Source organism: Sorghum bicolor, chromosome 4 (assembly GCF_000003195.3).
Source record: "Sorghum bicolor cultivar BTx623 chromosome 4, Sorghum_bicolor_NCBIv3, whole genome shotgun sequence".
Taxonomy (NCBI): domain Eukaryota; kingdom Viridiplantae; phylum Streptophyta; class Magnoliopsida; order Poales; family Poaceae; genus Sorghum; species Sorghum bicolor.
Genome location: NC_012873.2, coordinates 6,607,868 through 6,633,653, shown reverse-complemented (window position 1 = coordinate 6,633,653; position 25,786 = coordinate 6,607,868). Strand labels below are relative to the sequence as shown.

Here is a 25,786-nt window from a genome sequence, read left to right as displayed (position 1 = left end):
ATATTATATTAATTAATACATTATAAAACTAAAAAAAACTTTGTAAATCGTGGAATCAAGCCTTTTTATCCTTTGAGCACATGCAGTCTGCGGGTCAAAGGCATGGCCCAAAGCACAATGATTTGGCCCGGCACGATTCGATCCCAACCGTGCCCATGCCGGCCCGAAGCACGTAGCAGGCCGTGCTTGGACCGACCCCTCGGCCCGCCGGGCGGCACAGCTCAGCCCGCTTTTAACAGCCGGCACGGTGTCGGCCTGGTAACTTGAAGTATCAAATTCTATGACTTTGTGAAATTAATTTGTGACTTTTGGCATGTGAAATATGATCTGTGAGTATATTGTGTTATGTGAATTGTGAAGTATCAAGGTCTGTGACTTGAATGTTATTTACTTATACTTTGTTGAATTTTGTATTAAATTTGGTGTTTTTTATATAGCGGGCCATGGACCGGCCCGATGGACTATTGGGCCTCGTACTTTTTTGGACCGGTCCAGCTCAAAAATCGATCCACGTGCCGTGCCTGGGCCATCAGGCAAGCACGGTGGCCTATGGAGGCACGGCCCGGTGGCACGCAGGCCCTAGTGCCCTACGGGCCCGTGCCCCTATTAGGCCGTGCCTAGCACGGGCCCATGCCATGCCGGGCTAGGGCGGTACGTTGCTCATCTTTAGTAAAATCATACAAAGAAGTTGGGATTCTTTTGAGAAACAAAAATATAGCAATAATTTTATCAACCGCCAAACGAAGAAGACCATGGATTTTGCCACTCGCATTCTACCTCGCCACCACCTTCACCATGGATGGGTAAGCTTGAGATCGAGACTGGGCTCTTGAGTAGTGCTATGCCTACACCTACTAACTTTGGCCTGTGAAAAGTTTTTGGGTACTGTAACACTTTCGCTTGTATTTGACAATTATTGTTCAATTATAGACTAACTAGGCTCAAAAAATTCGTCTCGTAAGTTATAGACAAACTATGCAATTAGTTATTTTTTATTTATATTTAGTGTTCCATACATGTACCGCAAGATTCGATATGACAGAGAATCTTAAAAAAGTTTGGATTTTGGATATAACTAAACAAAGCCTTTGTTGGAAAATTAAAATTGCTTACAAGTGTACAACAATGACCACGGTCCACCCCGTGAAAACTTTTAGTTGGTACGTATAAGTTAAATCAACGTGCTTGATTTTATCCGTTCAATCAGCAATAGACTTCTAAAATCTGTTTGTAGCTGTAGTATTGCTTGGTCGTGTACCTTAAGGATATTTAGTTTGATATAAGTCACCTCCTCTAGAATGAAAATGGCAAATCAGAAAACAAGTGGCAGCCATGTGAATTTTACCGGAATAAAGCCATTTCTTATTATTAAGCTAATCATGTGCTTATCAGGAATGAGCCGCCGATAAAATTAGAATTTTAGAGAGATAAAACCATTTTTATTACTATAAGCTAATCGTGTGTGAGCTTGTTAATGTGTGAGGGTTGTGCTCTGGGGAGCGCACAACCATGTCTATATATTCTTTCTTGCCTTCTCTGCTCCCATGGTTCCATTTCGTCATCTTTCACGGCCTTGCATGCTCCCATGGTTCCATTTCGTCATCTTCCTCGGCCTTGCATGTCCCACCTCTGCCTTCCACTCTCGTTGCCTCACCTAGCAGCACCCACCATCATGCACCGCCAATCTCAGTCGGAGAATGACACGCAATTAAGAATGGGGATGGTGCTCAAACAACTAACAGTGGTTTTTCTCTAGTTCAACTTAATGAACTAAATTAAAAATTTCTTCTCTCATTTTTTATTTAGTTTATTAAATTACATTAAAGAAAAACCATGGATATCTATTTAAAACTACACCCCTTATCTCTACACGCAATGCTCACTCCTACAGTGAGCTCTTTCCAAGCGGTTGTGTCCCACCGCCTCAATTAAAGGAAGACATGTGACCCTCGTGGCCTCGCCTCCGTCACGAGCTCTTCCGACTGATTGTCTCCCACCAACCGCTCGGTGACTCCCCTGCACCGCCTTACTCGTCATCCTTAGAGCATCTCTAGCAGACGCCGACTAGCACCACCAGGCCCCCTAAAACCTAAAACCACACCAATGAGCTTGTCCCCAGCAGAGGAAGGCAAGCAATGGATGGACTTATGGGCCGTGAGGCACGCCAGGCTCACAAGGCATGGGGGCATGCACTCCGCACGGGCATTCGCTTGGTAATTTTGCAAATCACGTGCTTGTAAGGAATGAGTTAACAAAAATGTGTTCATAATTTCTGAAGCCTACTCAATCAGGGCGTTGTGGGTTCACCTCCTGGAACTTTCATCGATGCAAGATCGTCTGGGTTACTTAGTAAGCGAGATTACAAAGTATATAAAACATCGTCTGGGTTACTTTAGTAAGCGAGATTACAAAGTATATAAAACAAACCATATAAATAAAACCCCACAGTTTAGTTTAATCGATCGTGTCCAACAAATCCTCTAGACGACTAGACCGCATGGAATAACAAGACATCCAAATAGCTGAAGATGAAACCATCAATACCCATACCCATTCCATTTCACCATCAACCCGTTGTCAGCACTGCCAACTACAGGATGCAAGTGAGGGAAGGAAATAACACGCAACAGCAAGCCAGAGATGGCACTTACACTTGTTTCAGGCAATTACAAGAGATGATACAAGGGCGTGCTTTTTCAGCTTCCGAGCATCCTAGCATGCTACATTGCGGTCATGTAACATATATTCACCTAGGGTTATATAGGTTACAGCGTGGTAATGATTAGGTCAGAATAAGGGAGAATCTGTGGTGGCCAATTAGTGGTTCAAGTAGACTTGTCAGGGCTATGAAGTTGTAATCCCTCCAGACGATCTACTCCTCTTGTGCCGCGGAGATTGCCCCAGGCACATCTTCAAACGCGAAGATAGGCTATCCCCCATCTCCACCTTCTCGCGCTTAATCTTCTTCCACAACGCTTGAATCTTCTTCTGCTTAGATTTCTCCATCGGTTTCCGCTGGCTTTGTCTCTGGTTTTGTCTTAGAGGCGTAGCCAAAGCCTTCACTGTCAAATTCTATGATGCACAGACCAATAACCAGATCAGATAATTAATCTTTTTTTCATTGATCATATCAAAGTGGTAAATGCCAAGAGTTAGAAAGAAGCCAACTAGTAAAAACAATAGCTTTGATTAAGATATATCAGCCACTCAACTAAATTGTCAATCAATTGAAGCAATGTACCACCTGCTTATCATTATTATTGGCTGAGAATGATTCATCACTGGCTGCTCCTAAAGATGAACATCTGCCCCAACTTTCTCTGTTAGAGCTTGTGAATGAACATGACTCCTCATTGCGCCTACTTGTTTTATCCTATAAGAAAGGAAGGCTTCTAGTCAGACAATTTGCAAGCAGGAGGTATATGAGCCTCAGTTCTCAACACTTATAATGTGTTCCTTAGGACCCTCACTGATCAGATCATCGGACATCTCTGTATCATGCCTACTACAAAAAACAACTTAACACAACGGACAATCCAGTGGAAGCAGGAGAATGCATTGCATGGAAAAAATTGCTCAACTTGACTAGAAAAATATACAAGGTCCAAATTGCATGTAAGCTTACTTGAAGTTATACAGTGAACTTTACCTGCAAACGTGATCCAACGCTATCCCCATCAATCTCTGACAGGCTGCAGTTTTCATCTAAAAGAAAGTCCTGCAGCTAGTGGAATACAGATAAGGAAACGAGCAAGGAAAAAGGTCTTCACATCAGACATAGACAAAATATCAAGAAACTTACCAAGTCATTCTCATTCTTAATGGACAGTTGATTCATGCTAGACAACAATTCAACTACAGATGTGCTATCTGAAACAAAATAAGGTAAATAATCAGTATAAAACCAGCTGTTATAATATTAAAATTTACAAGGAAGTAGCTCAGGGAGCTGAGACCACACCATGTGGGATGTTAGGTGCATCTCTTGATGAACTGCAGGCTGCAGTGTTTGCTGACCGTAGACCATTGATGATTTCAAAGAAGAAACTCTACAAGAATTAGGGGGAAAAGAAGATGGTTCCTTAGAAGCCAGACCATATAAGATACTTTTCAGGTTCAAATGGAGTTTTGCAATGTGTATTCCGTTAATTTACCTCATTGGTTATGCTACCAACTTTAAATGCGCCCACATGAAGCTTTGATCGTGTTGTAGGCAGCATAGGAGGACGCAAAGTTTTATAGAAGAATATAGAAACTGAATCATAATATGATTGAGGTCTTGGGGAATTATGATCACCATCAAATTTAATTATATTTTTATCCCCCTGCACACAAACATGCAATGAGGCAATGGTTAACGAATGGCTAGCATGATCTGCAGCAGGAATACTCGACCACCAATCTCCATGTTATTTGTTATAAACATGATCTACCATCTATATGCAGTTAACTTCTACGAAGGAAGCTAAGTAAACATTTACCCCATATGCCTGGTGAATACGATCACAATGGTGAGGCTGAATAAACATATCATTCAAACCATGTCCAAATAATGCAGGGATAAACATCTTGGGAGCCAACTGGTTACGAACAAGAGAATACTGAAGTTAGATTGACGTGAAGCATAAGCAGGTTCTTTCAAAGTTACAGGGAATTGTGCAGGAATTACAACATAAAGATATCTCAACAATAAATGACTCGGACTAATAAAGGACCAGAGAGGTGTAAAATTGTCAATCCTGGCAATAAACCAGATGGTCAGTTGGTCAGTATTGGCAACCTAGAAAGTAGAAACTCTCAAACTAAGCAGTCTTTGGGTTAAAAGAAAAGGAACAGCTAATGCAAAACCTCAACACTAAAATTGCTCAGACCTATTTAAGGAGATTCTCAGTAAATACATGCCAAATACAGACAAAGAAAGAAACGAGGTTTTCCGGAATTTTGCTGGAAATTTTGTAATTATAAAATATCCTACATGGAAAATGCTAATCCTAAAGTGGTAACTGCACAAAAGATCTAAAGAAGGAATTTATAATGACACTACATTATTATAAAAGTAATTAAACAAATAGCTTATTGTTATCATTTATTCAATTTTACAGCAGCATGACATGGATAATACAATGCAAAATATAAACATGACTTGTACAAGCCAAAAGGCAGTTTGCGACCATCATGAGTTGAACTCTTCTTTGTTTTGCATTAAGGTTTCAAGGTGTCAAATTATGTTATGGAAAGATAATATTATAGGAAGTATACCTTTAAAACATTAAGATCCATTATGTCAAACTTAGCTCTTTTCTGAATGATTCGCCGCATGTACTGTACAACCATCTTAACCTGAAAAGAACAGATTTCAGAACAACCCAGTAAAACTTTAAAATTACAGCAATGGTCCCTAGGATTGCATAGACTCTTGTGCTAGCAAGGATGTAAGATAGTATGGAACTTTCATTACATCTAATAACTACATTATCCTTTTACACATTCCACAAATTTATTCCAATAACGAGTATGTGATTCATCTATGGACTCAATAACCTAAGGGAAAGCTCAATACAACAGAAAAGAAAGCAAGTCCTATTGGTTTGTGCTTCAAAGTTAACAACTGTAAAAAAAGTTGCCTTAAAAAGTTAGCAATTGTAAATCATATTAAGACATAAGTCCATGTCTGTTATGGCAATGCACCTTTCCACCATTCCCATAATATGCATTTCAACACAAAAGTAATGCATGCAGTGCTTGGTCATACCGTGAATTTAGGAACTCGAATTTTGTAAACGTCAACAAGTTCCATCATCAAGTCATATAGGTTAGTGAAAGCACTATCCATTACCATGCCAGCAATAGAGGGGTCCTCTGCTCCATAGAGTAGGCTGTACATTTGTATACAAAATATTGTAATGAATTACAGGGGATAGGTATCAAATGGTGATGAAGTATTTGAGCCTTGACATGAACTTAAAAGATTGAAAACAATCTTAAGCATATCAACTGAAAAGTGCTATGGAAGATCTTGCAAACTGCGCCTCAAGATAATGAATCACATGAAATGAAACAGAGAGATCTTGCACCAAGTAAAAAGAGCACAAACTTTATCCAAAACTACTTATTACCATGTAACAGCACCCATTGATCGCCCCCAAAGGCCTATAGTGGAAACTTGTTTGTTGTCCCGAAGACATGACACTGCACATTTGAGGTCCTCTTTCTAGAAGTAAATTATTGGGAATTTCAGACAGGTGTGATCACCCAAAATATGAATGTAGAATAAACGAAGAACAATGCTGATTATATACCTCATGCCAACCCAAGCTGACATAATCCCCACCCGATAGACCTGACCCAGAAAAGTCAAGTGTGAAAACAGTGATATTTGAAGGAAGAAGTATTACAGCGGCTTCATTTGCATCTGCTCGACATCCGCTGCATTGGGTCAAAGCAAATCCTATTTAATATTCCAAAACATACCAGTGATTGTTTGAGCTTCTGAAACATATAAATAAAGGAGTGTAAAAAAATTGTAACTAAGTCTTAAAAATGTGAAAAGAAGGAAGCACCCTACGAATCGTCAAACATATGCAAACATGGAGCATAAAAGTTAAGTACCTATTTCCGTGGCAGTAGACCACACATGGGAGGGCAGTGTTCTCTGGGATAAAAGCAGGAACATAGTGGCTGCATTTTAAAATATAGCCTCTTGCATTTGTAAGCTGCCAGGAGCAAGTTACAATAAGGTTATCAACAAAGTTGCTCATTATTGCCATCAAACTTGCCATCAGCAAATAAAAGACAGAAGAAACCTCTATAAATGGTCTCCGTACTTGCCTCCAAGTCTAGTCGTTTGTATTTACGTCCTGCAAGGATAAAATCTTCCTCCCATAGATACTGATCTGGATTATATTCTGACCTGCGGATTAACACTCATTCAGTTCCAATACACTAGATACATGGATGAATCCTTAACTTGTTAATGAATTTCACTTTTTTGTTAGCTCAGTAAATTTCACTTTTTTTTGCTACAATGGGAAACCAAATTTCATTACTTAAAGCAACAAAATTACAACCACAGCGAGTTCAAAGTATCAATGTCACAGAGCCCACCCAACTAGCATCCATACTTCATCGCAGAGGGACCAGAACATATGGAACCACCTCAAATCCCCAAAAACCGAAGTTAGCTGCCTCCCAACAGGTACAAGCAGCAGAAATTTAACAACTTTATACATGGTCCATGATCACAGCACTTGCGAGCAACATGGTTATGTAAAAAGGTACAAAACATAACAATGGGTATCTGAAAGGTGCAAAGCCATTGATCAGTTAATTTTATCATTACGTTAAATCATCTTTGCAACCAAATGTGGGGAACAAATAAGCATTCTATGTTCCAATTAATGCTCCAGAACAAAGCATACACGTCCATCCTCAACAAAGCAACACTTTACGGCTGTGCTCCAAAAAGGCACATAAAGCATGGACATTGCAACCAAAACAAAAAGGTACAACATCAAGTGGTAGCAGCCAACAAATCTCACATGATCCCTCCTCCCGGTGAGGATGTCAAAATGGTAATTCAAGCAGAAAGTGACACTAACAAGACAGTTAAAATTTACCCTTGAATTGTTTTTTTAACAAATAATGCTATATGCATACATTGACATGAAAGTAACCCTTGACAGCTATGAGTGCCTACCACATGCTTATCAAAGTGCAGGTACACATAACATGACAAATTGACAACTCCAATGAATTACAATTTTACCTAACCCTAGCTTTAATCACACATGGTACAGATTTGCAATAACATAACCAAGAGTTTACGCACCATCATACAGACTATCTGAAACCAGTAACTATCTATCCTTAATCTCATAATGATCTCAGCCTCCATTGGAAATTTCAAATTGTCCATTTCCAGGTATCACTTCGTCCTAAATGTCCCTTGACAACGTTAAATAAATACTAGCTAGTATGCCAGCTTTTCAACAACACTAGATATGCAGGGTTTTTTTTCTTTAGCATTGATCCCAGCCCTCCTCTTCTCCAATTCAAAACAATACGGTTGGTCACATCCAATGCAGCATCGTAATTGATGGCCAATAGAACACAAGCAACAAATGCAACTATTCTCATAATATCTGGCGGGACAGCGCGTACCGGGGCGGCCAGATGACGATTAGGCCAGTCTCAGTAGAGGTTTCATCAGGATGTCATGCACATTTATTAGAGCACCATGTCAGCAAAACTGCACTTTTTGCATGAAACGAAGAGGAGAGAGAAGGAAGTAGTTTCACCATGGTGAAACTCCGCTGGTGTTGTTTCCCACGCGGTGAAACAGGATGAAATCCCCACTGAGGACTAAATCATTTCACCATCTTACATGTGATCCAATCATTTTGCAGTAATTAAATGCTTTGCCCAGCCTAGAAAACATCAAGGTGAAACTCATACATTGTGAAGGTTGTTTCATTGTTCGTTTCATCAGCAGATTTGTTTTGGAAACAGTGCATTGAAACAGGCCATTGAGACTGGCCTTAACGAACTGCTCGATCATGGCGCCTCCTAGCGGCGCGCGGTGCTCCTACGCTGCGCGCCTACGCCGTGGTCCAGCAGCGCTCATGCACCACCACCCGGCCTCCGTCGTCCTCTCAGAATTACACCCCCCGCCTGTCAGGTGGAGCCCATCGAAACCGGACGAATCCCCGACGGAAGCGTCTCAGATCAGTGGGAGCCGTGCCTGCCCTCTGCCTCGCCGGATCCGGCTGCCCAAGGGGAGGGGATCCGGGAGGGGAAGGCGGTGGTTGGGGAGGCGGGGGAAAAGGAGCGGGAGGGAGGGAGGGAGAGGGTGGCGATGGCCGTGGATGAGCGAGCGGATTATTAGAATGTTAATGAAGCGGAGGTAATCGTGGGGAATTTTAATTTTGAATTCTTTTTGTCATGTTTAATTCAGGTCGTAGTCATTGATGGTCAGCCGTTGCAGGTGTTGGCCCGGTGCAGCGTACCCCCTCCGTCCAGTAAAAAACATAATCGTAGGACCTAGCACGAGTGCCAATACGGATAGCAAAATTACAAAAATACCCCTAGCAGCCAGTAGCACACAATACATGTGACCCTGTGATTGAGATGTCCAGAAGATACTCCCTCTGTCCAGTAAAAAACGCAATCGTAGGACCTAGCACGAGTACCAATATGGATAGCAAAATTACAAAAATACCCCTAGTAGCCAGTAGCACACAATACATGTGAACCTGTGATTGAGATGTCCAGAAGATAAATGAGTGGATGGGAGGATACGACGTGTCCACGTTCATGCAAAGGATGCAACACCTGCTGGCTTGCTGTTGTAATATGTGGAGGAGAAAACTGATCTTTCTTTTTTTGGTATAACAACTGTCATCCTTTTGCATGGGTCCCATCCTAGGCCCTGGAAGTTACTAGGCTGGTAAGAACTTTAGCATTTTTTGTTGGACAAATTTTGAATGCTTGGATTGCATTATTTTTTGGACAGAGGGAGTACACTCCAGAGGATCTTTGTGCTATCCACGTTGAAGAGTTACTTTTTTGTGAAAAACAAATATTGTCTTTTACAACATTCCATATTCGTTGCTCATTTTTTAATGTTTTAGATTTATTCTAAGTCAAATCATTTCAAATCAAGTAAGTTATAAAGACTAATAATGTTTTAGGTTTGTCTTAAATCAAACTATTTCAAGATTGATTAAATTTATATAAAAAGCTATTGATGTCCATCATATCAACTAAGTACTATTAGGTTTATCACAAAGTATTTTTTTCATATTATACTTTTTTGTGTTATAAATATTGATATTGTTTCGGATAAATGATCAAACTTAAAATAGCTTGATTAATATAAATCTAAAATACAAAAATTAGTTTCTTCTGATTCTGACGTAACAAACAATTTCTATGAAGCATCAAAGACCTATCTAGCATTTCAACCACACTGGACATGCAAGGTTTTTTTCTTTAACATTGATCCCGGCCCTCCTCTTCTCCAATTCAAAACAATACGGTTGGTACATCTAATGTAGCATCGTTTTCGATGCCCAATAGGACACAAGCAACAAATGCAACTATTCTCAGATATCTGGCGGGACAGCGCGTACCGGGGCGGCCGGATGACGAAATTAACGAACTGCTCGATCATGGCGCCTCCCGGCGGCGCGCGGTGCTCCTACGCTGCGCGCCTGCGCCGTGGTCCAGCAGCGCTCATGCACCACCACCTGGCCTCCGTCGTCCTCTCAGAATTACGCCCCCCGCCTGTTAGGTGGAGCCCACCGAAACGGAACGAATCCCCGGTGGAGCCGCCTCGGATCAGCGGGAGCCGCGCCCGCCCTCTGCCTCGCCGGATCCGGCTGCCCGAGGGGAGGGGATCCGGGAGGGGAAGGCGGTGGTTGGGGAGGCGGGGGGAAAGGAGCGGGAGGGAGGGAGGAGGGAGAGGGTGGCGATGGCCGTGGACGAGCGAGCGGATGATTAGAATGTTAATGAAGCGGAGGTAATCATGGGGAATTTTAATTTTGAATTCTTTTTGTCGTGTTTAATTCAGGTCGTAGTCATTGATTGTCAGCCATTGCAGGTGTTGGCCCGGTGCAGCGTACTCCCTCCGTTCAGTAAAAGTCGTAGGACCTAGCACAAGTACGGATAAGGAAATTACAAAAATACCCCTAGCAGCCAGTAGCACGCAGTACATGCGAACCTGTGATTAAGATGTCCAGAAGATAAACGAGTGGATGGGAGGATACCACGTGTCCACGTTCATGCAAAGGATGCAGCACCTGCTGGCTTGCTATCGTAACATGTGGAGGAGAGATCTTTCTTTTTTTGGTAATGACAACTGTCATCCTTTTATGTGGGTTCCATCCTAGGCCCTGGAAGTTACTAAGCTTGTAAGAACTTTAGCATTTTTTGTTGGACAAATTTTGAACGCTTGGATTGCATTGCATTATTTTTTGGACGGAGGGAGTACACTCCAGAGGATCTTTGTGCTATCCACGTTGAAGAGTTACTTTTTTGTGAAAAACAAATATTGTCTTTTACAACATTCCATATTCGTTGCTCATTTTTTAATGTTTTAGATTTATTCTAAGTCAAATCATTTCAAATCAAGTAAGTTATAAAGACTAATAATGTTTTAGGTTTGTCTTAAATCGAACTATTTCAAGATTGATTAAATTTATATAAAAAGCTATTGATGTCCATCATATCAACTAAGTACTACTAGGTTTATCGCAAAGTATTTTTTCATATTATACTTTTTTGTGTTATAAATATTGATGTTGTTTTGGATAAGTGATCAAATTTAAAATAGCTTGATTAACATAAATCTAAAACACAAAAAATAGTTTCTTCTGATTATTCTGACGTAACAAACAATTTCTATGAAGCATCAAAGACCTACCCCTATTTATATGATTTAAGTATACATAAAGCAAAAATTTTTATTTTAATTTAAACTATACGTTTGACCTTAGAATGCTGGATTTTGTATTTTAGTTTTAATTGTATTTTAATAAGTAAAATAAGTTAGTTGATTCATTAAGGCTATGCTTAAAACATGCATCAATGGTCAATTATGAGTAGATGGTTCCACCCAAAAAATTATTATTTATTTCAAGTTCATCTCTTTTTTAATCTTAAAAATGTTAATTCAATAATGGTAAGATGGAAAAAGAAAAAATAGAAAAATAAATATAAAACATAGTTATTGTGTGGCAACCAGCGAGGAGAGTAAGCGCGTATAAGGTTTTGTTAGATTAGCTAGATTAATAAATAAAGCAGTTATATGGATGAAAACAGTTTGAAACAGTGAGGGAAAGCTTCTAACCACTTTTTATGTATTCGAAATTGCTCTACCCATAAACCGCAACAAGTGTAACTAGAGTAAGTATACTATGCTAATCTTTGGTCGGTGTTGAAATTGTTTTTGTCACATCGTGTATGTAATTGAGTAATGTTTTTCTCCCTCGAAAAAAATACTATGCTAATCTATGGTTGTATTTTCTTAGGGAAATTTTTTTTGAGCAATTTTGAGGGAAAAAAGTAAGGGCATGTACAGCTCACAACAGTTTCATGAACTGTTGTGAGCTGTTTTTTTTTTGTCAAATACTTATTTATAAAACAGCTTCATGGGTGAAGTTATTTTTCTTCTTCTCTCACAATGCCATGAGTTAGGATGAAGCTGGAAAAAAAGTAGCTTATTATAGTTCTCTCTCAATTCTTTCTCTCATCTATGTAATTAATAGTTGGTGAAGCTATTTTATAAAACACTTTTGTAGAATAGTTCAACTTTATATAGAAAGCTGTTCATAAAATTATTTTAAAAAAATAGTTTTACTAGTAAAATTGAGCTGCGCCAAAAAAAAAAGACTAAGATGTGATTACGGGTGGCAGGCCTAGGAGGCTAAGGCCTTGTTCCGTTTGCAAAAATTTTTAGCTTCGGGTACTGTAACACTTTCGTTTGTTTGTGGTAAATATTGTCCAATCATAGACTAACTAGAGTCAAAAGATTCTTCTCGCGATTTACAGATAAACTGTGTAATTAGTTTTTATTTTTATCTATATTTAATATTTCATGCATGTGTTGTAAGATTCGATGTGACGGGAAATCTTGAAAATTTTTGGTAGTTTTTGGGAACTAAACAAGGCCTAACATAGGCCCACCTGCTTGCCCCCAAAAGGCCTCTTCACTGTCTGGGCCGTCTTTTTTCTTCACAGGTATACAGTCTGCCCAACTCAACCTTCCTTCCCCTCTCTCTCTCCCGACTTCGATCGCAAATGCGTTCTCTCCTCCTCCCCCGCACGTGCGCCTTCGCTTCGCGGCGCTTCTTCTCCGCGCTCGCCGGCAGCAGGGCCGGGGCCCCGTGCGCCGGCGTGGTGTACGGGTTCGGGGATAACAGCCATGGCGCGGTGGGCCAGCCGCCACCGGCTGCCGACACCTACGTGCCCACGCCCGTGCCCTCCCTCCCGCCGTCCATGAGCGCCGTCGCCGCCGGTCACTACCACTCCCTCGCCGTATCTGCCGCCGGAGAGGTCTGGGCGTGGGGGCGCAACGATGAGGGCCAGCTCGGCCGCGGGCTTCACTCCCCGAGGTGATCTAAAACTCCTCTTGCCCAGCTCGGCTGCGCGTTCAAGAAGATTCGGGATGCTCAAATAACAAGTCCTCTTTTTAGATATCAGAAGTTAGTGTAATACAGCATTGGGTAAATAAGTGATGAACCATGATGTTCCGTGTATAGTAGCACAAGCATGATTCTCGAGGCGAAAGCATTACTACATGGTGGTTACATGATTACACGACATGTGTGGATTTTGAAGCACAAAGCAGTACATTGTGTGCTTATGCAGTTCAGTCAATAATGTATATGCTACACATTAACCAGGATAAAACATCTCTGATATAGGAAGACTAAGAACAAAAAGATAAGAAAGAAAGAGCCCCTGTGATTTTATCATTAAGTGAACCAAGAAAGACTTATGGAACTAGGAACAACATAACTCAGCAGTTATTGAAAGAAACATTTAAGGTCATGAGGGAATGAAAGGTTAGGATCCTTTTTAGGCCCTCTTTGGATCGATGAAGCCAGGAGAAGCCACTTTTTGGTGGCTTCAGCTTCTGGGCAAAATGGCTTCAGCTTCACTGTTTTTGTTTTGTTTTTGGCTTCGAAAGTTGTTCTTGTGTGTGCACATTGGCAGGGATTCTGATTAAGTCAGTGGAGGAGCTCCAACAAAAGTCCTGCCAAAGAGAGCCTTAGCATGGACACTGCTTCTTTTACTGTTTTGAGTTTTGTATTTATATTTTATAATAATTGAATATTTTCTACTATTAAAAATATTAACATTTTGCCCACTCAACCTAATGAAACTTTGTCTATCAGGTTTTTGTTCCTTGGAACTTAACCATTAATGCTTGTTTCCTTGTCCTTATGCCAGTGTTACTTATCAAGGACATGCATAAAATTATTGAACCATTTCACTAAATGACAGGAATACTTGGAGCAACGCAGAACTGGTCAGAGGATTGGAAAATGTTCAAGTTCAAGCTGTATCTGCTTCAGGCGTTGTCTCAGCAGCAATAGGATCTGATGGTTCTTTATGGGTTTGGGGGAGGTCAAAGCGTGGCCAACTTGGACTTGGCAAGGACATTGTAGAGGCAGCAGCGCCATCTAAAGTGGAAGCTCTTGCTAGCTACGACATTGTTAAGGTGCTAAATTTCTCCCAAAATTAAATAAATGGATTGACAATGACGTTAACTGAAGGAATAATGGTAGGTATCATTTGGATGGGGGCATGCCATGGCATTGACAAAGGATGGAAAGCTATTTGGTTGGGGCTACTCGGAAAATGGAAGGTTAGGAGAAATGGGTCAAAGCACTAGAGCTCCTTCTGCAGAAGAATACATAGGAAAAATGGCAGACAAGTATTATAGTTCAATGCTGGAGGCTGTTGAAAAGATGGTTGAAGAGAAAATTCGCAGCGAAGACAATATGCCCATTATCTGGGAACCATTCCTTGTTCATGAAGTGAGTCATCTTGAGGTGTCTGACGTATCTTGTGGGCTTGATCATTCCTTGATTCTTTGCTGTGAGTATTTATTTTCACTACAAACGAAACTCCTTGTGTGCATATTTGTGATGGACAATACTTTTCTCATGCTTCTCTGCTGCTCTCTTGATAACCAGAGTCAACAAGCTATGTTGTAATGCTGCTTCAATAATATTTGATGTGATCAAACATTGGAAATATCTTGTACTGCAGATGCAAATAGTACATGTTTTAGATAACAATTGGTTATTACCTGTCATTATCACATCTTGACAGGTCCTGTTACAGTCCATTGTATGGACAATTTAACATACAATGCAAATAGCTGGACATTTGGGTAATGAGTCTCATGTTCTACTAGGACACTATTGCCAATGTTATAGGATCAACATAGGAAAAGAATATGTCATCTTAGCCTCTTAGGAAACACACTACAGAAAATGAATCACAGTGACCATCCATCATTCTCAAATTAGCCTTTTGGGGTACTCTTATTTTCAAATCTATGCCTACCACCATCTCATATGGTTTCTGTAATCTTCCAGCGGATGGCATTGTACTGAGCGGGGGTGACAACACTTACGGACAGCTGGGTAGGAAGGCAGGGCCGCCCAAATTGCTTCCTGTTGGCATGAGCTACAAGCCATTCTCCATGTCAGCAAGTGTCGGCCACTCTCTCGCACTATGCCACACATCGACTGAAGGCACCGATGGTGTGGAAACTGGACTCCTCTCATGGGGGTGGAACTGCAGCTCCCAGCTCGGACGGCCTGGTCAAGAGGACATCCCTGCACTGGTGGACTGTCTGAGCAGGGAGAGGCTGGTATCGGCCTCGGCTGGCCGAGTCCATTCCGTTTCTCTCACGTCGAAAGGTGAAGTTTGGACCTGGGGATCGGGCAGGAATGGCAGGCTAGGTCTGGGCAGCTCCATTGATGAGGCGGAGCCATGTCTTGTAGATACCCTGGAAGGGGTGGAAGTCTTGCAAGTTGCAGCAGGGATGGACCATAATCTCGTCCTGGTCGCCGAGTAGGTTGGCATGTTGGTTCACTGAAAGATACTATTATTGTTAGTTGTATGGGGGATCATGATCTGTCTGAAGAAATGGAAGTTGACGCCATTTTTTCTTTCTCGAAGGAGTATGGCCAGTAAGGTGGATGTGCTTTTTTTTTTCTCATGAGATGGTGTGGATGCGCATTGCCACTTGCTAGACAGCATGTGATCTAACATACTCCTTTTTGTAGCATTGGTCCTGTTGAAAGATGATGCACCTTGTTGTGAACTTCTAACACGTGATCTGAAGTTCTGAATTATTTGTGCTTTTAGCAAAGACGGCATTGCAAACCATTTTATGTTTTGGGCCTTCCACCTCGTCATTTTGCTACATGAGGTGGAGCGTTGTACGAGCCATTTTGACCACGTAGAACATACTTGTGTAGTTGTGTGTTGTCAAAGTCACCTGAACTTCTAAGGCCTTGTTTAGTTCCGAAAACTTTTTGTTTTTTGGAACTGTAGCATTTTTATTTTTATTTGACAAACATTGTCCAATCATGAAGTAACTAGGCTTAAAAGATTCATCTCACGATTTACAGGTAAACTGTGTAATTAATTTTTATTTTCGCATATATTTAGTGCTTCATGCATGTGCCGCAAGATTCGATGTGACGGAGAATCTTGAAAAGTTTTTGGTTTTTAGGGTGAACTAAACAAGGCCTAAGTAATTTGAGTAGTCAATATAGACTTAAAATAGATAACGAGAGCATTGTACTAGCAAATAAACACCAAAAGGGGATAATATAAGATTATGTTAATTATAAGATAGCTACCATAAAATAGAGCATGGTCTTAGGAAAAGCTTAAAACTGTCTTCATACTTTTATATTTTCTAACCTAAAACAAATCTTCAATGATTTTTTTCTAAGTTTGAATAATATTTTAGGATTTTTCAATTGCATAATAACTTTTCTAGAAAGAAACAGTTAAATGATTTTCAAAAATTATTTATGTAACTTTTTTTTATAAAGTTTGTTTGGTACGGAGTACTAAACTGTAAACGTAGCCTGGTTTACCCTTCTCACGGATGACCATGAGCATAGCTTTGTTAGGGCCAAAGGTGGCCATGACCCCCTTCCAGTAGAAATTATATTAAGGCCTTGTTTAGTTCACCCCAAAAACCAAAAAGTTTTCAAGATTCACTGTCACATCGAATCTTGCGGTACAACATTAAATATAGATGAAAATAAAAACTAATTGCACAGTTTGTCTGTAAATCGCGAGACGAATCTTTTAAGCCTAGTTACTCTATGATTGGACAATGTTTGTCAAATAAAAACGAAAATGTTACAATGTCAAAATCCAAAAAAAAATCGCATATATACAAGACCTAAGTATAGATACTAAACATCATCTCCTACATGCTAGCAAAAACACTAAACAGAGTGAGTTTGAAGCTTAGTTTTAAACTTAGCTTCACCAAGATCCGCCACTGCAAGTGAAGTAGCGCCACATAGGATAAAAAAACACCATTGAAACCATTTAAGGTGTAAACTTGACCTGTTCTTTAAAAAAACAAATGAAGGATGCGAACTGCGCGTGCTCAGCTAGTTAGGTTCCTTACAGTGGAAACTGCCTATCCGGTTCATCCCTAACTTAATACGGGTGTTCGTATTTTTCTAAACTTAGTTGGTCTAATTCAGTGCTTCGGAGATGTTTATAGGGATAGAGTGCATGTGATATTTGTTTTTTCAGGATTTGTTTAGAACACAGGAATTTTACAGAAAATCAGCTCAATTTTCAGAAGGAGAATTGAATTTCTAGCGAAAGTTGGAGGATCTCTCCTTCGATTCTATCCAGGCTGCAGGCTGCAGCGCTCCTCTCTCAACGGCCCAAGCCCATCTCACACGTAGAGCCCATTCATCGGGCGCGCACGCACGCCGCGAGGAACGGTCGGCGACGGAGACGACACGACAGTGCCCAAGTCGAAGCGAGCGGCTTTGCCGGCGGCGGCGACCGGAGGATGGGGTTGGGAGGCCGGGGCGTGGTGGGAGATAGGTGGTCGCAACGCATCCTCTGGATCTGCGCCCTGGGCAGTGCCATGAGTAAGCGCCCGTACCTAAAAACCCTAACCCCCTGCTGCTCTGCTCCTTCCATTCCGTCGCGGTCTTCCCCTAACCTCTTCTCCCCGTTGCGGCGGTCTCGCCCCGCTGGTGCTTCCGTACAGGCCTCTACTTCGTGGCGGTGGAGAGGCAGGCGCAGAACCGCGCGCGGGCGGTGGCGGAGGGCCTCAAGGCCCTCGACGGCGCCGGGGATGACGTGTGACAGAGGTGGACGCTGCCGTGCAGAGGGGCCTCCTTTCGTTAGGTCATGAAACGAGTCACATGTTTTTTTTTTCCTGCTTCACATGTTCACAGAACCTCATAGCGTTGCAATAATGTACTAAACATCTGTGCTCAGTCTTTGTAGAAAGGAATGTTGATCAATGTGATTGTTCTCCTATTTCACATAATTCATCTAAGCCTCTGTTGCTGCACAGAAATGTTGATCTGTGTCACTATGTGAGTGTTTTCTTATTCCACACAATTTGTCTGTTTAACGATCCATATGGTGCATTCCTAAGAGTGGCGTAGCCAGAATTTAACAGCTGGATAATCACTGTGCTTTTTATTTGTCCAATACAATACATATCACAAAAATATATCAATATGAAAGTGAAGAAAATTTACTGTGCTCTTATTGAAATTCCTTTAAGCCTGAACAATGGAGCAATATTTGGGTTTTTATACAGCTATATTAATACTACATGTTATAAAATCATGGGTATTCAGCCCTAGCTATGACCATGTGACTGAGTGAATGAAGTATGCAAGCAAAGCAAAAAGCTCTCTTTTAGGTGATTCTGATTAGTGTCCCAGTGCTATCATTGCAGTGCTTCAATGAAGCTAAAAATTAATGGTAAGATTATACTTTGCATTATCTGTGTTTAAGCAACTGAAACTGAGCACCTAGTGGCAAATAAGCTATGCATACCTCCATCTTGTGTATTCAAGAATTCAGAAAAGGTAGGAGTGCTGCAATGCCACTGCAAGTGCATTTCAGTATCTATTTTCATATGTCTACCCCTGTAAAGTGGATAACCGACTCTTCCTTTCATACCCTTGCCCCTTGGAATATTGGTATTTTTTACATCCCTAATCATTTCTAGGGTTTTATCAACTAGTTCTTCTGAATTGAGCTAGGTTTATTCGAGTTATCCTGTGTCTACAGTGTATACATTCAAATCCTGCTGTGAATTAGGGCTGCCAGGAAGATTGGAATATCACGGGCCTGTTTGGTTCCCCTTGCTAAATTTTACCTAACTAAAACTATTTTAGTTACTCTTGGGTGACTAGTGGGGCTAAACTATCTTAGCTCCTTTTAGTCAATGTGTTTGGAAGTTTAGCTACCAAAGTGACTAAAGTTTAGCAAGGGGAACCAAACAGGCCCCACATGGAAAAAATATAAAATGTTTTCTGGTCGGCTGGTCGATCCTGGTCGACCTGGGACCGAACAGGCGATTAATTGCAATTAATCAGTGACCAGGTCGATTAATCGACCCTGGTCGTCCCCTGGTCGTCCAGGCATATCAGCTGGTCGACCTACCTCTATATATACACTATATTATACACAATAAAGGAAGCATGTAAACCAACATTCCTCTTCATCTTCAACTTGTTCTGGCGCCTCTAGAACAATCCTTGAACTCTTTTTGATGTAAACCAACATCTCTTAACTATTTTTGAAGAACTGGGACAACCAACAGCATCTCCATACCCCCCACATATCTGCCCAGTCAAAAAAGCCCAAAAACAGAGCACACAACCTGGTCGTCCATGTCCTAATCGGACGATTAATCGCGATAATTGGACGACTAATCGGACGACCAGGTTTCTGGTCGACCTGGTCGGGTCGGACCTCCTAATCGAGCACTCCTGACCGACCAGGACGATTAATCGCGATTAATCGGACGACCTAAAAACATATATATGTTCTTCTGCATGGGCACAGAAAACAGCAGGCACTGATGACAAACATAGTAATCGTTTATGCATAAAGTTATGCACAAAGTTGATTCCAGACCCTTGCAGTGAAATAATCAACTACTTGAGAAGGAATACCTTATAAATATCAGTGTGTTAGTGCTTCATGTATCATTGATTTATGTGATGTCCATGGGATGTTAACTCTCTAACCTGTTGATTCTTCACAGGTTGATTCTTCCCCTGTTAATTCTCTGACAAGGTGATAAATTTTTTTCTGACTCACCCGCGTGCCTTGAAATGAGTTTGCTATTTGCATGTGATTTATTTTCTTAAGAACTGAAGTTTACAGTTGTTTCCCCCTGATAAATAGTAGATTTCAACATCTATGATTATCTGAAATGGTTCAGTTTAAATTTTAAAGTACAGTGGTCACTGGTCAGTGTATTTATATCTGAACAGGCGGTTATTATTTGTTCATGGTTCAGACTTATAGGTCCTTGACTAAGCCAGATGATAAACCTATGCTGTTGTTGTTTACTTATTTGTTCATGGCTACTCACAGTTGAGGGAAGAAATAATTTACATATGGAAACATACTATTTGCTTTCTGATTTCAGTTATGACTTCATGCTGCTAAAACCTTGTATATAGGATCCAAATTTTTTATATCTCAGCATATGCCTTATTTTCTCCCGAAGGCCTAATTTTAATAGGTGCTGTCTTTCAAGACATGTAAGCAAATATGGCCGCTAGGCTAGTAGTTTATTGAGAAGTGTAATAGCACAGCAACTCTGAAAGGTACATTGTTTATTTGTTTTGACAACTTTTCATTATCTAACTGTTTTCTGTTGAAGTTGGTCTGTATATTGGGTGAAAGTTGTGAGTTGTGAGTTGTGACTTTACATAGTCATCCAAAGAAAAGGTAGTAGATGGCTGGGAACAGTGCAAAGTAATGGAATTTAGGAATCTTCTATTGTTGTTGAATCTTGTACTTGTATCAAACTAAGTAAAATAAAATACTATGATTCCAGAATGATTATTAACTACATGCTTCCTTTAAGTGTCCCTTAATTGTTCAGTTTGCACCGAAGTTTGATCTGGTCAATCTGTATGCCTGACAATTTCACGTAGGCCTTGCACTTTAATATCCACTGTGATAAGATTTGGAACTCTTGTTTCCTTTTGTCTTTTGCTTTACACCCCACCTTTATTTGATGCCTCTGTGCATACCGTTTGCTTAATGGCAAGTGTTCACTTAAATAATTGCTATATTGTAGGCCTAATGATCAACTAGTTGTCCTCTTATTTTGCTACTAAGTATGAAAGCTTGAAAATGTGAGGAATCTTCCATGCGCAGAGCCCACTAATGAAGGGGGGTTACAGGATTGTGATGCAAGAACCCATCATCCCTCTTGGTCATCCATAATCTTGAAAAAGTACTTTTCCGATCACAAGATGCTGTTTTTTTTCTTTGATGCATCTGTCTCGAGCTTTATTGACCAGTTTTCAAGAATAAGCTTAAATATGTTTGTGCCTGAAAGACTATCAGTTGATCATACAGTCTTTGTTGCCTTCGCATTTCTTTATGATTACCCCTAGTCATATCTAACGCCAAAATGCTACTGATGCAGAAGTGAAGAATTCATGTTAGGAACTTAATTGGTGCCACTTAAGCTACTTGTGTTTCTAAGTCAGAACATGCCTTATAATAAAACCTGTGATGATGGCGGTTACGTGCACTCACCCTTCCGGATGCTGTTAGTGTTTTTCTTTTCCATTTTCCAACCTTCCTCTTTTGCCGCCCTCCTCACCAATGAACCACAGAAGGTTGATGTCGCAATCAGCTTGATGCAGAGCATCTTGGGCATGATCTTCCTTGCTTGGACACTGCCTTGGGTCACCAAATAATACCCATTAAAACTGTTTAGCTTTTTCGGTATATTATCCCTAAGGTGGACGCGTCAATATCAGGCATGAAAACTTAAAAGTGCAAGGATGATTGCTACATTTATGATAAGGACATTAAAGGATAATTAATTGAGAAAAGTAAGGGAGGATAAAGGAATCTATGTAAGCTATCGCATTTCTATTTGGTGAGCATCTTAGGGTTTTTGCTTCGGTTCCAGTAAGATGAAGGGCAATAAATTATGCGATTAGTGAATGGAAAAAAGAACAATTGAATTGATAAAGCTTAGTGCTTATTCAGGAAGTTCAATGAATGTTCAGCCATTTGCCTGTGGGGCTAGACTCTAGAAGGGACGATAGATTCTTAGTGTGAACGTTTTCATAGTTGTAGCTTCATTCTTAGGTCTTGTATTCTCCTTGGACCATCGTAAGCACTGTCTAGGATATTTGATCTTTCCTATATTTATTTGGATATATGGAACCTACAAGTAGGGTGATGTTTAGCAATCTACCCATTCATTTCTTGCATAAATTAGAATATATTGTGTCTTTAGTACTGATGGCTGGCGAGGCGTGAACCATGTAAAATATTTTATTGATTTCTGTAAATGCCCTAGTTAGTAACAGATTGTAATCCAATCTTTACACAAAATTTGTTGGTGTTTGGTGGTCCACCTTTGCCTTAAGATATGATATCTGCCAACCCTGCACAACCAACTGTTGGTACAAATCCTTAGATGTGCATGATGTTTTCTTCATTGTCTTTTTACTTCTATAAACAGGAATCATTGCCTCACGTTCACTATTACTGGAATTATTCTTTCCTTCTGAAAGTAATCTTTGGCTAACTGTTGTCCCATGATCATTGTTCTCTAGATTCATTTTACTCCTTTATCTATATTTTTTATCTAAAATGATATGCTCTTTTTTTAATGATCCAATAACTTTTCTATGTTGCCCGCTTGAATTGTGGGGCATTTCTGTTGGAGAATTACGCACATGGCTTTCCTACAAGAATTGAAAAATGTATAAGCATGCAAGATGTTTATGTCTCAACCAATCCCAAGTCACTAGCAAGTTGAGGAGAAATTTATTTATGGAGTACTTATTTGTTTAGAGAACAAGATCTTGGTTTGATCTATGCCAGTCTTCAAATTGCAAAAGCAGCTTGACTTTTTGTCCTTTTAAAAAATGGGTCAGCATCGGCATCTTTATTGTTTGCTAAATCGCAAGTCTGGTGAAAGTTATCACAAAAGAATAAAATTTTCATTTTTATTTTCCTGATACAATCTTAGTTTAACTCTGATTCTAATGCTATTATGCATGGTACTGCAAACTTAAATTTATTTGTTTTCTATTCTAGTGTTGTGGGGGGGCTCAAACCAAAATAGTTTGCATGATTGCACTAGTTCCTGATTTGCCATAGACATGCTCTGTTTAATAAGTTAAGTTTGCATAAACCACTCGAGGAGAGGTTCATGAATCATGGTTTCATGGACATAGATAGACATGGAAAAGAGTCAATAATTGCAAAAGGGAGGGAGCGGCTGCAATCAATCGGCTGTCATCTCCACCTGGCCACAATTGTACCAAAGTGCATGGCTAGCTAGCTGTAACATGATTTTACAGATTTGACCTGACTTGGACTTTGAGAATTTTAATCTGGCCCTATGGAACGGGAAGCTGTAGACATGTCGTTGCCCTGCAAATTACACAGCTTTTGTCTCAACGTTGTAGCCGATAGGTCAGATCCAACGAATTCTGGGACTGCACCTTGCGTGCCTAACTGCCCGTCACTACCTGTTCTCTTGCTGTGTACCCCCCTATGATATGATGATTTGCTAAAACATGGCTGCCTCCTAAACAAACATGCTGTCATCTGGTTCTATATACTAGTAGTATATACTAGGACCCCATGCTAGGTATGTTATTATATGTATGTTGTTGTATTAAACAGAGTAGCTTGGCCTGGACTCTTTTCTGTACTGACTATAGCACTGTTTTTCACCACCAGTTTAGCTGGTAAAATTCTCACTGGTTTTATGTGTGAGCTGAACATTTTCTCACCCTTCTGTCTATCATTCTGGTTTAGTATGTCAGTGAGAATTCAAGTTCTATTGCTAGCTAACATTGCAAGCCTCTCTTGCTTATTACTCCTAACGTCTGTCTGGCCGTAGTATTAGTAAGCCTAAGATAGCAATGACATGACTAACTTGATTATCACAGGAGACAGGATCAACGAGGACCACAGGCCCCCACTTTTTAGAGAAGTTGCGGTTGACAAGAGGTCCAAGATAATAACAATAACAATACTATAAGGCGTGAGGCAAAAGCTCACTTTTGGAGACACTTGAGAAGGTGGTCCTCCTAGCTCGGGAGAGGGACATAGAAAAATGGAGGATGGACGGCAGGCGGCACACTTAAATCCACAGAACCATGGTAGTAAACTTTAACCCAGAGCTTCTTCCATCCCCAGTTTTCTTTTCATGGAATTATAAATAAATACTCTGATGCAGAATACGAGCATAGTTTTGCCAGCCAAATGTTTTTCAGTTTCTGTTGCTAGTAATATAATAAGTAAAGATTCACACATATAGATTGCTGCTGCTGATTTTTTTTTTGTTTGAAATTGCATAATCTCAAAGAAGATTCCAATCAATTTGTCACCTTGGAGACTCTTGATATGCTAAAGGAATGTCCTCGAAATTGACATGCTTTTGGATGAGAGGAGTAACAGGCAGCAGGCCCTTTTATTTTCGTATATGCCTCCATGGCCTGGTTGGAGCATCATCCTTTAGACCTTTGACCCTTCGAGTGCCTTGGAGAATATGATCAGGAAGATTTGCGTTTGACTTTTGCATGTTTTATGTCGTGTTGTTGGAACTTGGGCAAGAGTAGTTGGGAGAGCAGAAATCTGATGGGACTGAAGAGCTTGGTATAGGTATAGCAAAGGTTCTGAAAAAACAGCATGGGGCTGTTGCACCAATTGTACTGCCCAATTGGATCGTCCATTTTATTGGCTTCTACTATCTAATATATAAAAATAAAGAACCTGGCGTGAGAAGAAGTCAATAAAATAAAATAAATATATCCAAGGCAAAAAGGTCAGCAAGACAGAGCAGCAAGCAAATATGAGTGGAGCAGTATGCCTTTAGTCTGTGGATTGGATTTGGTCTGGCGTATTATTATTGTTAACTAACCCGTGCCTTCTTCTGTCTCATCTTTGTGTTATCTAATGCGGTGGCTTGGTAAATTGGTATTATAGTATCACACGCCTTCTGGCCCCATATGTCCTCCTAGACTAGTACTGTATGTGCTCCTTCAGCACACATCTCCCTTGAACCCCACTCAAGACCATGCATGACCCATGTATATGCACACACACACACACATGAGTACTCCCGGTAGATATATGGGGCACATGAACCAGAGGAAAACAGCTGGTGAATGTTTTTTTTTCACAAAATTATTTTATTCTTGCAGGCCTGAACTGGCAGCAAGGGGTATGCATGCCTTGAGCCCTTGATGCAGTGCAAGAATGCAAATCTCTCGGGGCAAGGGCAATGGGCATTGGCAATGGGATATGATGATGATGTGCAGAAGCAGCAGTGCAGGTAGGGCTGTTGGCCATGGACTTTTGTCATCTGGGAACAGATCAAGATCACACACAGAACAGGATCAGCTGAACTGAACCAATACCATCCATGAGTCCATGATCCATCCAGGCTCCAGTTCTCCACCTGCACTCCTCTCTCTCTCCTGCGATACCGATATTCCATTTGCTTGCTGCTAGCTGCCTAGCTACTCTGTGCGCCTTGTACCGCTATGAAGATGCCTCTCATCCGATGTCGATGTCGATGTGAGAGCTCAGGCCTTGTTTTGTTGGGGTGAAAAAAAAATTGGCACGGTAACACTTTGGTCTGTATTTAGTAGGTTCAAAAAATCTGTTTTTTCAAATTATAAGTAAATTATACAATTAGTTATTGTTTTTATCTATATTTAATGCTCCATGTATATTTCGTAAAATTCGATATAATGAGGAATCTTGAAAAGTTTTTGCTTGCTCTCTCTCTTCTCTCTCGCTCTTCTCATGATTCACATTTTTTTACAGGGAAGCTTCCAATGGCTGGAGCTCAGGGATGGATGGAGAGCGAAGCACGTGAATACTGGCAGGCCAAGCATCTATGGAAGGCGGAAGCCATGGCAATGCCAAATGCCATGCACAACGGGACAGGAGGGATGATTGCCAAGTCGCCCCCTGTCTCGTCTCTGTCGCCCAGAGCTAGCAGAGCCCCTTTGCC

At 40.7% G+C, this 25,786-nt stretch overlaps 3 protein-coding genes across 7 annotated transcripts; 2 read left to right on the top strand and 1 right to left on the bottom strand.

Moving 5' to 3' along the window:
* Positions 2,522-10,456, bottom strand: LOC8082901. Of its 5 annotated transcripts, none has more exons than XM_021458879.1 (14): positions 10,131-10,435; positions 6,829-6,910; positions 6,610-6,713; positions 6,300-6,426; positions 6,117-6,211; positions 5,753-5,876; positions 5,260-5,340; positions 4,482-4,580; positions 4,155-4,325; positions 3,962-4,049; positions 3,803-3,870; positions 3,650-3,724; positions 3,245-3,373; positions 2,522-3,072 (listed from the first exon to the last, which is right to left on the bottom strand). In XM_021458879.1, the coding sequence occupies exons 1-14, from the start codon at positions 10,169-10,171 to the stop codon at positions 2,845-2,847; spliced, it is 1,512 nt and encodes a 503-aa protein (XP_021314554.1). In that variant the 5' UTR covers positions 10,172-10,435; the 3' UTR covers positions 2,522-2,844. The 5 variants fall into 5 exon arrangements, with proteins under 5 accessions (XP_021314554.1, XP_021314555.1, XP_021314557.1 ...); XM_021458880.1 differs by having other exon boundaries at positions 3,650-3,718; positions 10,131-10,433; XM_021458882.1 differs by lacking the exon at positions 10,131-10,435 and adding an exon at positions 6,472-6,489 and having other exon boundaries at positions 6,300-6,340.
* LOC8082900 (ultraviolet-B receptor UVR8) lies at positions 12,749-15,892 on the top strand. Its single transcript, XM_002453436.2, has 4 exons — positions 12,749-13,112; positions 14,008-14,224; positions 14,292-14,604; positions 15,111-15,892. Exons 1-4 carry the CDS (start codon positions 12,799-12,801, stop codon positions 15,593-15,595), a joined length of 1,329 nt encoding a protein of 442 aa, XP_002453481.1. The 5' UTR covers positions 12,749-12,798; the 3' UTR covers positions 15,596-15,892.
* On the top strand, positions 17,454-18,115 carry LOC8082899. Its single transcript, XM_002453435.2, has 2 exons — positions 17,454-17,660; positions 17,783-18,115. Exons 1-2 carry the CDS (start codon positions 17,579-17,581, stop codon positions 17,878-17,880), a joined length of 180 nt encoding a protein of 59 aa, XP_002453480.1. The 5' UTR covers positions 17,454-17,578; the 3' UTR covers positions 17,881-18,115.

Excerpts from the sequence above, each read along its gene's own strand:
- LOC8082900 (XM_002453436.2), top strand. The coding sequence starts at position 12,799 with ATGCGTTCTCTCCTCCTCCCCCGCACGTGCGCCTTCGCTTCGCGGCGC. Across the intron at positions 13,113-14,007 it reads CGCGGGCTTCACTCCCCGAG|GAATACTTGGAGCAACGCAG; the intron begins GTGATCTAAAAC and ends ACTAAATGACAG. Across the intron at positions 14,225-14,291 it reads CTAGCTACGACATTGTTAAG|GTATCATTTGGATGGGGGCA; the intron begins GTGCTAAATTTC and ends GAATAATGGTAG.
- LOC8082899 (XM_002453435.2), top strand. The coding sequence starts at position 17,579 with ATGGGGTTGGGAGGCCGGGGCGTGGTGGGAGATAGGTGGTCGCAACGC. Across the intron at positions 17,661-17,782 it reads CGCCCTGGGCAGTGCCATGA|GCCTCTACTTCGTGGCGGTG; the intron begins GTAAGCGCCCGT and ends GCTTCCGTACAG.
- LOC8082901 (XM_021458879.1), bottom strand. The coding sequence starts at position 10,171 with ATGATCGAGCAGTTCGTTAATTTCGTCATCCGGCCGCCCCG. Across the intron at positions 5,341-5,752 it reads TTCGAGTTCCTAAATTCACG|GTTAAGATGGTTGTACAGTA; the intron begins GTATGACCAAGC and ends TGTTCTTTTCAG. Across the intron at positions 4,581-5,259 it reads TGGATCTTAATGTTTTAAAG|TTGGCTCCCAAGATGTTTAT; the intron begins GTATACTTCCTA and ends GTTCGTAACCAG.